Source organism: Neomonachus schauinslandi, chromosome 11 (genome assembly GCF_002201575.2).
Source record: "Neomonachus schauinslandi chromosome 11, ASM220157v2, whole genome shotgun sequence".
NCBI classification, from domain to species: Eukaryota; Metazoa; Chordata; class Mammalia; order Carnivora; family Phocidae; genus Neomonachus; species Neomonachus schauinslandi.
The window spans coordinates 51,857,984-51,870,290 of NC_058413.1; the positions used below are offsets into that span (position 1 = coordinate 51,857,984).

Consider the following 12,307-nt stretch of genomic DNA (forward strand, 5'->3'; position numbering starts at 1 on the left):
GGCCAAAGCATCCCCCGGTGTAACTAATAACTGTCGTCGAGCACAGCTTTGGTAGGTCCTCAACAAATAGGGACGAAGTAGAGTCAGCAGAAAAATAACGCTCACAGAACTCCTCAGAAAACCCACCACGTGAATCCTACCCCTAATCTCGGAGCACTCTTGTCTAAGCTTTTCATAGGAACTGGTGCCGATTTACCCGGCACTCTCCCTTCATGCCTACTCAAGCCAAAGATCCACTCATTGCTATCCATTCATTCATTCAACAAATATCTACTGAGCACATACTTTCTGACCAGCACTGTGAGACACACCAAGGATACGTACTATCGTCAACAAAACAAACGAAACAAAACAAAATCGGAAACAACAACAACAACAAAAATGGCTTTAAAATCTATACAACACTTTCATATAAATTAACTCTCTTTTAACCCCATTTTTCAAGTGCGAACACCGTAGTTTGGGCCCTATAGCCGGTAAAGACTTCAGCCAGGGCCCAGGGCTCTTGATTCTAGAGCAGGCTATCTCTTGCTTTAAGAGGTATGAGCAGGGTGTGAAGTGCATAGAGTAGTGCAGACAGCAAGTGCCACCAGAGCTTGATCAGAGATGAGAGGGAACTCGTGGCTAGTATTGATGTCAGGGAACACTTCCCAGAGGACTGAGGGGTTAGGTAGGAAGAAAGGAGGAGAAGGGAGGGCATTCTGGGAGGAGAGTACAATGACGTAAGTAAAGGCAAAAGAGAAGCAGTGTGAGGTATGTTCTGCAGACCAGGATAAAGAAAAAAGTGTGGCTGGGCCAAGATCCAGAGAGAGGAACACAGGAAGATAAAGTAGGCAAAGTGGTCCGGGACCAGAAGCTTGGGTCGGGAAGGAAACCACCACCCATCGAGGGATTTTAGAGGCTGCACCATCTTTGTCCCAAGCTCCCCAGCAGAAGACAAAAGTACGAGGCTGCTGGCTCATTTCAGGTTTCTCTTTGCAGGTCTGTCATGACATAAATCTGTTCCACTCTGACAAACACGACAGGGCCGTAGCCTTCCTTCTGCAGATCCACCTGCCCCCATCAAGCTATGCCAACACAGGCGAGGCTTTGTCAAATTCTCGGGGCCCAAAGAGCTTCTTCCCCTTGGCACTTTCCAGGTGGCCAGAAGTTTTAGACACATGTAACCTGCCTGGGGAGGCCCGAAGTCCATACATAATGCAAGCAGCTGAGCCAAACAACAGTGAGAGACGCAGTACAGCGCTTGGACACTCCTCCTTCAGGGAGCCTGCTCCGTACATCCCAAGAGACAGAGATCCCTCCGTGCTCTGAACTGAAATGCCAAGGGAGTGGTACAGAATGCAGATACGTATTAGTCACCATAAGCCACAGATACCACTGGGCTCTCTTTACTGTGCCTGATATGAAAGCTCTCTAGCTGTGCGGGAAACTCCTCAGAAGCAGTGCTTGATGCTGACTTTGTGTACTCCCAATTCTGCCCAGTCCAATTTCTGTGAACATGATACAGTATTGTGAACCACTTTCTAGTTCTCCTCTGTATAGGTCTCATATCCCCTAACAATCTAAACTGGCTGTGTTAGGGTAGAAAGACTCCACAACAGAGCGGAAATAGCATGTGAATGAGAATCAGACAAAATGAGATTCTAGCTAAAACACTGGGCAAATTTCGATACTCTGATATGTAAAATGAGGAGTTTGGAAGAGATGGTCCTTAAAAGCCCTTGAGCTTTGACATACTAAGACATTAAGTCCTAGCACCTAACACCAATGACCTAAAAGGTCGTAGTAAGTTTTTCATCTGTCAATGTGTAAGTCCCAATTCAATGCCACTTATAAGTCTAGCTCTTTGAGGCCAAGTTGGGGCACTAAAGACGCCAAGGTCAGTAGATGCACAATGGGCTTCAGAACTGAAGATACCAAGCTGAGCAGTTGCAAGACAACACTAGAACGTAGGATAAAAAGCTACTTTAGGATTGGGCCTAAGATACAGGAGGAATATAGAGGGAGGGGCCATGCCAATCTACATGTCAAAGCAATGAAGTCATGCATGAACCAAGAGGACATGATACCAAAGGGAGTACAGAGAGACTCCACAAAACTCTAGGAGGAAAGTAAAGGAAGTTAAAGAAAAGCTGAGAGGGCACAGCACCTAGAAGCCATTGTTTCCAAGACCATGGCCCTGGGGTGACACCATAGGCATCTTCTTTTTACCACAGGCAGGGTAAATGTATCATGGCCCTAGGGTGATACCACAGGGTGATACCAAGGCCCCCAGTGATCCCCACCCTGCTGGTGTTCATGCCCTTGTTTAAGGCCTTCACCTTGAGTATGGGCCAGACTTACTGACTTGCTTCTAACAAACAGAATATGGCAGAAGTTGTGGCATATCAATTGTGAGATTAAGCAATAAAAAGACTATAGCTTGGGCACTCCCTCTTGGATCACTTGTCCTGGGGGAAGCCAACTACCATGTCATGAGGCAGCCCAATGGAGAGTCCCAGGTGGCAAGGGACCAAGGCCTGCCAACAACCACATAAATTAACTTGAAGATGCTCTCCCCCGCACCCCTGCAATCGAGCCGTCAGCCCCAGCCCAAGAGCTTGATGCAACCTCATGAGAGACCTTGAGCCAGAGGCACCTAGCTAAGTGAGCACCCAGATTCCTAACCCACAGAAACTGTAAGATAATAAATGTTTATTATTTTAAGCCTCTAAGTTTGGGGATAATTTGTTATGCACCATTACAGGTAGGGACCAGGCCCATCTGGTCAGCCATTTCAAGCCTGCAGCTGGGGCTAGGGAAGTGGTTACACCCAATAAAAGGAAGGGGGAAAGGACCGGAAATAAGGTCAAATACAAGCACCCACATTTTATCAATAGCTTCCCTACAGGCTACAGTAAGGCCTGAATAAAAGCCTAGCTCGACCATACCCAGAGTCTATACATGTTTGATGGGTATACCTCAAGTTAAACAATGGAACTGTAGCAGGTTCAGAGGTGCTTTAGAGAGGTGCTACCACAAGTAGACACTCGGATTCTGACTGAGGTTTTTCAGGCCCACAAAAGCTAAGGTTGAGAGGACCCAACTATTCCTAATCATGCACTACTTGAGAGTTTATAAAGCCTTCTCACTATGTAAGTTATCTCATGTGATCCTCACTACAAACCTATCCATTAAGGTTACTGATTCCCTTTCTACAAATAAAAAAAAACTAAGCCTGAAAGAGATGAAGTGACTTACCCTCCACTAGATCCATAGTTAGTAAGGAAAGGAGCTGGAATTCTCAAGTCCCCCTAAATCCAGATATTTACTTCTGATGGCTGTGGCCAACTCAGACCCTTCGGGAAAGCCAAGCCAATCATCTCACTCTACATCAAGGCTTCTATCCAGCCCCATCCACTCACTTCCCAACCCTCTCCTCCCCGCTCCACATGGGTCCTTGGTGGAATTAGACAGTCTTCCAGCTACTCTTAACTGCATTCTCTTGGTAAGGATTGCAAAGGTAAGAGTCTGGTTTCTTTAAAATCCTACACAAAGTTCTTCCAAGTGAAGTGAAGCTATTGGACCCAAACTGATCTAGATGATTTTTTTTTTTTTGAACAGAGACAAAGAGTGAGAAATTCTAAAACAGTGAAATTTTTTTTTAAGATTTTATTTATTTATTTATTTTGACAGAGAGAGAGAGACAGCGAGAGAGGGAACACAAGCAGGGGGAGGGGGAGAGGGAGAAGCAGGCTTCCCACAGAGCAGGGAGCCCAACGTGAGGCTCAATTCCAGGACCCTGGGATCATGACCTGAGCCGAAGGCAGACGCTTAACGACTGAGCCACCCAGGCACCCCTAAAACTGAACTTTCTAAATAAGTGAAGTTTATTCTTCAACACTACCTAACCCTCTCCGAGGAAAATTTTTTCAACTTCTAACCAAGTGCTTAGTGAATTACAGGAGAATCAGAATCAGAAAATAAATCCCCTTCGGTTTAGTTCTACAAACTTTATTATATACAAAGTATAGTACATACCAAGCCTTGTGCTAGGAGCTTGCTGTCCTACCCTCCGAGGAGTTTATGGTATGCTGAGGAAGGCAAGCACATACACAGATAACTCCACTAGCACAGCATGGTTCCTAAGATTATGGACTCTACCATATTCTGCAGCCACACTTGGTTATATATTGCTAGACTATTCAAACACCCTGTTAACACAGCTATCACCAGACCACTGAGGCTAAAGGCTCTGAGTGCCAGATCCGTGAGGAACACATTAACAGGTAATATGTTCTGATAAAAACAGCTATGGCTTGGAACACAGATCCCCAGAGGCATAGTTTTGATCCTGCCACTTTTTAGCTATGGGAGCAAAAACACAAATTTCTCAGCTGCAAATTTGTCACTTTGAAAAAGGCCATAATAATAAAAACAGTCCCACCTAATTCCAAAGTTGAGGATAAAATAAAATAGACTGAAAAAGAATAAACAGGGGCGCCTGGGTGGCTCAGTCAGTTGAGCGTCCGCCTTCGGCTCAGGTCACGGTCCCAGGGTCCTGGGATGCAGCCCCCCCCCACCCCAGCACTGGGCTCACTGCTCAGCAGGGGGCCTGCTTCTCCCTCTCCCTCTGCCCCCAGCTTGTACTCTCTCTCTCTCTGTCTCTCTCTCTCAAATGAGTAAATAAAATCTTTTTTAAAAAAGAAAAAGAATAAACAGTTCTGAGCGTGGATGAAAATATCAAGTACCCTGTATGAGCAGCACATCCACGGGTTGAGGAAAAGCCCAGAATGTGTAGCAAGACATATGAGATGGTTTGAAAGGAAGAGAAAAAATATGATCCATTCAAATAGGCCCTGATTCCACCTTTTCCAACAAACTTTAACAGAGGTTTTAGGCTAGGCACAATAAAAACAGAGATAAATAAAGTACAACCCCTCCTCCCTTCTTCCACAGAGCTTACACTTGGAAGAGAGCAAACATATACACAATGTGTTGTTATGTGTTACATTAGAAATTTATACAAAGTGTTCTGGGGTAATAAAGAAAGCTCTGTATTGTTATTATTTTATTTCTTAAACTGTGTCCTGGGCACATGGTATTCAATGTGTTATTTTTTATACCTTGCTGTATATCTTAAATATTTCATATATTTTATTAGCAGTAACAAAAAAACAACAACAAAAAAAAAAAAGGAAAAGAAAAGAAAAGCTCTGTTGGAAGCCCAGACTTCTCTCCCTAAAAGTCTGATAGCCAGAGCTGCTTGTTTCCTGGAGTATCATTTCCCACAAAGGGAACTATACCACAGCATGCCCATGAAGTCATTAAGCAATGTATCTCAAAGTTACTCAGCAGGAAATGAGAGGCCCCTTGGTGCTCAAACCCAAGTCCTATGGCGCCCGAGGAAACCATTTCCCTCAACAAGACCTCATCCCTTCCTTGCCAAAGAACAGGAGTTCTTAACATGAAGGCCCCACATTCCGGAGGAGCCCATAGATAGAATTCAGAAGGGCCTGTGAATTTGGATGGGAAAGAAATTACATCCCTATTTCCAATATTCTTTTACTGAAAGGTAACATTTCCTTCAATTATATCTTATGGGCAACCAACCACAGTATTAGTAGCGTACCAATGATTTTGTCACCAAAAGAAATGATATTTTCACACCACATTACACTTGCACATATCTCAAAATATTATTTACATTTATCATTACTTCAAGATTATGGTAGTTCTTAGACCTGCCCCTAGATCACATATGACTGCAATCTTCCTGTCTACAGGCTCTCATGCGAGGTAGCCAGCCAAGTATGAAGCAACTCTGCCCAGTTATTGTTCAGCCACCAAACAGTGAGACTCCATGTACTCACACTGGAGACCCAGGCATCTACAATGCCCGTTCCTGCAGCCTTCCCCAAGTCAGACCACCACTCCCTCCTGGTTCCCCTCTGCCTCTACCCAACTCCTCCTTCCAGGAAGTCCTCCCTAGCCACCTCAGCTGAGCCCAACCCACACACAGCTCTCTTAATCCTCAGGCTACACTGTCTACACTGCCTGGTTTTATGCTTCACTAAGCCTGTGCATTATGCTACATTTAATAGTAGCATACCCCCTGCCCCTAGACTTAGACTTCTTTGGTCCCTAAGTCTCTTCCATAGCACAAAGCAAGCAGTAAGCACTCATTGTGGATTGAATAACCAATTAAGTCAGGGTCCTTGACTCGATTGTCTTTGTCTAGCTCCACCAATAACCCACTGTGGAACTTGTATTTGATGCTTCTCTGGATGTCAGTTTCCTCATTTGTAAAAATAAGTGGGTTGAACTAACTGATGTTTCCACCTCTTAACTTCTGAATTAGGCAACCACTTTCTATCTCCCAAGATCTGAGAAAAAAATTATGGGGGAAACTGAAATGTCTCCCCCAGCTCTCCCAGGCAGTGTTAGTCACTTGCTCCTCTGGGCTGCCCACAGCCTTGTGTGTGTGTATACAATACCTCTATCACAGCGTGGATCCCAAAGCTGTGAGTGAGTCTATACCCTAAGGGCTGAGGTGGATGCAGGGAGAAGAGTCAGGCTGCCTGGGTTCAAATTCTAACTCTACTACTCCCTACTTGCTGTACAACCTTGGGCAAGTTTCTTAACCTCTCTCTGATTCCATTTCCTCCAATATAAAACAGGACTAATACTCAGCACACCGGATGATTGTAAGAATTAAGTGAAATAAAATGTTTGGAACAGTGCCTGCCACACACTAAGCACTAACAAATGTTAGTTGCTATTATTGCTGCTGTTAATTAATGTCTTCCTAGGCACTGAGTTGCTCCTTCAGCTGGATCTCTGTCCTCCTCCCATTCTCCAAACAGTGCTCTGGTCACACTTTCTTCCGCAGCACCACCACATGATAATATATTTATTTATGTATTTATTTCCTAGCTCTCCACTAGACTGTAACCTCCTTTTTTTTTTTTTAAAGATTTTATTTTTTATTATTTATTTGAGACAGAGAGAATGAGAGAGACAGAGAGCACATGAGAGGGGGGAGGGTCAGAGGGAGAAGCAGGCTCCCCGCCAAATAGGGAGCCCGATGCGGGACTCGATCCCGGGACTCCAGGATCATGACCTGAGCTGAAGGCAGTCGCTTAACCGACTGAGCCACCCAGGCGCCCCCTTTTTTTTTTTTTCAAAGATTTTATTTACTTATTTGACAGAGAGAGACGCAGCGAGAGAAGGAACACAAGCTGGGGGAGTGGGAGAGGGAGAAGCAGACTTCCCGCTGAGCAGGGAGCCTGATGCGGGGCTCGACCCCAGGACCCCGGGATCATGACCTGAGCCGAAGGCAGACGCCTAACGACCGAGCCACCCAGGTGCCCCGAGATTGTCACCTCCTTGAGGGCAGAGAACCTATCTGTTCTATTCATCCTTAAATTCCCACCATCAAGCATACTGTGTGTGCCACAGAGCAGACACCCAAATATTTGTTGAATAAATAGCACATGAGCTGCACTGTTCGAGGTTTGCTGAATAAATTAACCTAGCTAAGGGGTGACTGTCAAAGCTGGGTGCAGATGATGTCCTAGCTGCTCCAGGATTAGTGTGACCCTCTCCCAGCCCCAATATTAGCCTCAGCCAAGCCCCACCCACCTGCCCTTGGCCCTGGTCCAGTTCCGGGAGCTACCCTCAGCTAAAATTAGCATAGCCACCAAGATGGCCAGGCCATTTATAGCCTTGGAGGCAGCAGCAACTAGCTGGGTGGGCAGACAGGGCTCTGGCCTCCCACTCCCACCAGGGGTTGATTGAGAAGCCAGCCTGCAGTGCACAGACTGCCTAGATGCCTATCCTCCACCCTGTTCTGGCTATACTGAGTCACACCACAGTTCCTGATCAGAGGCCCTCAGTATCTCCAACACTGGCAGTCACAACCTGACTCACCTGGGATCCCCCACAAACATTCTGCAGAAAACCTTTTGAGTTTCTGGAAGCAATGAGCCCAGAGTCTACGGGAGGTTCCAAGCATCGGTTCCAGGCCAGCTTCAAAATGCAGTCCCCAGGGTAGCATGCCCAGGCTCAGATCTTTACTGAGAAAGTGACTTAGCACAGCTGGGTGTGTGGGCATCAAAGAGCCAGAAGGTGACAGGAATGGCCTCTCCACTGCCCAACTGAGGGGGCCTCTTAGTGGAGCACCTGCCTTCACTGCAGGGACAGGGCTCTAAGATGGACAGATACATCCAACGAGAGAAAAAATCCAATTCTCTGGCCCCTGCAGAAGACTCTCCAGGGAAGAAAAAGACAGCTCTTTCCTTGGATCTCATCAGCTCAGTTACAAGGGCCTGCCTAAATAACGACCGGGAAGAAAGTAACATTCTCTTGGCCCTGCCTACCACTCCTTTAATGGGGCAGGGCCAGAGAAGATGGGAGAAACCTAAGACCTGCCTATAAGACAGAACCCAGTTTCTTCACCTATAAAAAGGGGGATAATACCACCTGCCATGCATTCTACTAGGCTATTATGAGCCTTTTATAGGAAAAATAGCTGTATAATTGTAAAGTATAAACTATAGAGAACATATAAATTGACCGGGTATGCCAAATCTGATTAGAGAAATGGCAGCTTTAAGGGCAAGTAAAACTCCTGTGTTCTAAGACTACATGGGGACTGTAAGGCCTACGAGAGTTCCTGGCTGCATAAGAAGCTTCTCCCCAAATCCTTTAGCAGAGCCCAGTCCGTAAGCCACCTCTTTGCAAAAAAAATGAGTCCCTGTCTGAGTCAAAGTCCCAGACAGGCCCAAGGGGACAACCTAGAACAACAGTTCTGGGGTCCCCAGGTTCCCACAAACTACAATCATGCCTAGCACCTAGGGTCTCTCTCTGAGACTTCCCTCCCTGGGATTCAGTATTATTATGACAACAGAAACTAATTTCTGAACTGAGAGGAATCAAGGCCTAAGTGATACAGTCAGCATAGCCAGGCCTCTGAGATATGTTGTGAGGAGGGCTGTCCCCACAAGCTCAAGTCATGGGGTGGTTCTGAGGGATGCTGGAATGCCTCTTACCTTAGGCAGGTGTGTCCACACAAACACACACACACACACACACACACACAGTCTTCTCGATAGCAAGCTAATGCCTAAAGTTCAGAATTTCATCCCTTTAGCTCATGTCTAAAATATAAAACACCTCCTTCCCCCCCCAAAAAGATATTCATTTTATGTCAGGCACTCATATTTTAGGGGGAGAAAAGGACATTTTATCTGTTATAAACAGGAATGTCACTGAGACAGCAGAATGTTCCTAGGGTTCCTAGGGTCTACTTCACAGTTTGATCTACATCTGCCTAGTAGACTTTCCCTTCACAGCCCAATGAAAATCAAGCTTTGAGCTACATTTCAGGGGCCAAGGAGATACCATATGGAGAAACAAGATTAATCTGCAAGAAAGACCAATCTTCAAAATAACAGCCTACGGGGCGCCTGGGTGGCTCAGTCGTTAAGCATCTGCCTTCAGCTCAGGTCATGATCCCAGGCTCCTGGGATGCAGCCCTGAATCGGGCTCCCTGCTCTGCGGAAAGCCTGCTTCTCCCTCTCCCACTCCCCCTGCTTGTGCTCTCTCTCTCGCTGTGTCTCTCTCTGTCAAATAAATAAATAAAATCTTTTAAAAAAATAAAATAAAATAAAAAATTAAAAAAACAAAATAACAGCCTAGGTGGTATGCTTGTACGTAGGGCAACCCTACTTGCAACTCAGCCCTTCAGGTACACCCAGCCCAATCAAAGAAGTTAAAAGAGAGGGTTTTCGGAGAAAGGGTCTATCATCAAAGCCAGCATCTGGATCCATCCATGAAACCTCCCAGCCACTATGACCTATGTTTCCTTTTCCTCCTATATCAATGGGTATCCACTGAGCAGTCCCCTCATAAAGAACTCAGCTATAAACACTCCCTAATCCGCAACCCACTGCTTTGGATAGATCACGGTGACAGGGTGAGAGAAATGGGGAAGGAAAACTGAATTCCTTCTAAGTCTTGTGTAAAACAACTGAATTTTAAAAGTATTCTTTTCTTTTGCATTCTGCAACAGAACTCCAGGGCTCCTGATACCTGACAAGGCTCCATGAGTGCATAAGGAAAAACAGGACAGATCAAAAATATCATAGAATTCCTACCCTCATCAGTCAGAAGAAATGGAATAAATCAACAAGTAGCCCCAGAAATTACACATACCCACAATAAGAAAAAGCCATTTAACTCCCTAGTGGTAAATAGTATTCGATCTAAAGAACTGCCTTGATATTTCAAATGGGATAGCTAAAAGACAGCGGATTACCTAAGGGAAGGGAGGGACTAAGTTTCCCACGCTTGTTGGAACAGAAAGGCACACCTCAACACCAAGCTATAGGGCAACAGAGTTGGCCCAGCCCTGACTTTCCCTGCCCAACCCAAGTAGCCTCAACCTCCCCTGTGCTGCCAAGTGCTGAAACTGGCCAAGAGCAATAGACTTATCATGGCCAAAAGACATCATTTGCCTAAGCCATTCTTCCAGACAAGTAGTCCTGAGAAGAGGTCCTGGCTTGCTGATCTGAAAGGCCAAGGTGCCCGAAAGGCCAACCCCTTCTCACTGCCAACAAAAGACATCCTGGGGAGAGAGGAGGAAAGTTGTTCGTCAGGGACAGACATTAGCCATGGCTCCTGAACAGAAAGAACTTCTTGGACTACTGAGCAGGCAGTGCCATCAGCCGCACATGTAGAAACCTAAGGTTCAACTTGCCCACTCAGGCACCTCAGTCCAGCCCAGTCCAGCCCGTGGCAGGGCCTTACCTGCCGCAGTGGACTCCTCAGAACTAGCCCCCGAGCCAGCTCCTGTCGCCTTCTCGCTGTGGCTATGGCTGAAGCTCTGGCCGTGATGCAGGAGGAGCCCCCAGAGGAGCCACAGGGCAACACGGGCGCACACATCCATGACTCCAGGTCTCAGTCAACATGCGCCTGATGTGGACACCTCAGGATCCCAGAGCAAAGCCGGGAGCCCAGAAGTGTAGCCGACAGTCCTGGAACCCCAGGCAAGAGGCCCTCGAGGTGCCGCAGCTGTCCAGCCACCCGCCGGCCTGCCTCCTACCAAAGCCAAAGGTCAAGTGCTCCAAGTTTGGGCGCGGGAGGAGGACGGGTTCCTCCGGTCCAACAGTGGGTCCGCTGGAGCTGCGGCGGCCTGAGCGCCGAGTCTGCTCCAGCCGCTTCCGGAGAGTTTGGACAGGGTGGCTGCGGGGCCGCTGTCAGCTCCGCAGCGGGCTACACCTCTGCGGGAGGAGGCGGACGGGCGGGATCTCCCGCGGGCACCGGAGTGGGGGAGGGAGGGAAGAGAAGGGAAGAGGGGGGCACCTGGCCTCTCCCCGCCGAGTAGCCGCGAGCAGCACAGGCTCGGAGAGGGCGTGCAACTCGCAGGTCCCCGCGGGCGCGGGCGGCTCCGGGATCCCAGGCCTCCTAGACTGAGGTCAGCGCCCCCGCCCAGTCCCGTGCCCAGGCGGCCGGCGGTGCCCAGGTTCAGCAGGCGGACGCGCACTGGCCAGGCCCGGGACAGCGGCTCCCCCGCAGGCTGGCGGGCGGCGCGGGGCGGGCCCGGGGCGGGCGGGGGCGTGCTCTGCTGCAGGCCCGCCCCGCGCCGCCCGGCCCCCAGCGAAGCCCGGCCCGCCCCAGAGCCGGGCTTATCCCGGAATAACCTGTTAGAGGCAGCCGCAGGGTGCCCCCAGCCCGCGCTGGGCTCTCCCCGGCCCGGGTCCGCACTAGTGTCTGCCAGGACCCCCCTCCCGCGCCAAGGGTCGGGTCCCGGCCTCCCCTTCCCCCACGGGAGTCTCTCCCGCTCTAACCGCCCGCGTATGGGCGGGCGCGCCCCGGACACGCAGTAGCTCAGGTAACCCAGGCCTGCGGCGACGGCGGCAGTAACTGCCCTGCCCGGATCTCCGGGCCTCGGTGCTGCTCCACTCGCCTCAGCTCTAGAGCCGGGCTGGACAGAGGCCCCCGGCACAACGATTGCTGTCCCGAGATGCCTGAAGCGACAACGGCCTGGCCGGCTTGGGCCGGGGGCACGCTCCCAGCCCCCCTACTTCGGGCCGGCTTTCAGGCTCCGCCCTCCAGCCGCGCCGCGCAGCCAATCAGCTTCCTCCTCTCTGCAGTTTAGGAACCTGCGCGCTTAGTCACCCGCGCGCAGTGGCCCCTGGCGGGCAAGTCTGGGTGCTGCAGACAGGACTCGAGCTCCTGGGAGGCCCTGCCCCTTTGCAGAGGGGTTGGGGAGTGAAGCAAGGATCCGCCCCGGGGCAACCTATTCGGGACTGCGAATGTTTTC

General features: G+C 49.0%; 1 protein-coding gene across 7 annotated transcripts in view; it reads right to left on the minus strand.

Moving 5' to 3' along the window:
• STIM1 (stromal interaction molecule 1) overlaps positions 1–11,572 on the minus strand; it is a 188,504-nt gene extending 176,932 nt beyond the window's left edge. For 6 of the 7 annotated variants that reach the window (XM_044919547.1, XM_044919548.1, XM_021704715.1 and 3 more), the window contains exon 1: positions 10,792–11,571. In XM_044919547.1, the coding sequence (XP_044775482.1) occupies positions 10,792–10,926 (135 nt within the window). In that variant the 5' untranslated portion in view covers positions 10,927–11,571. Of the gene's footprint in view, positions 1–10,791 lie in introns of all 7 variants that reach the window. The other variant, XM_044919544.1, reaches the window with a different exon arrangement.
• Positions 11,573–12,307: the final 735 nt, after the last annotated feature.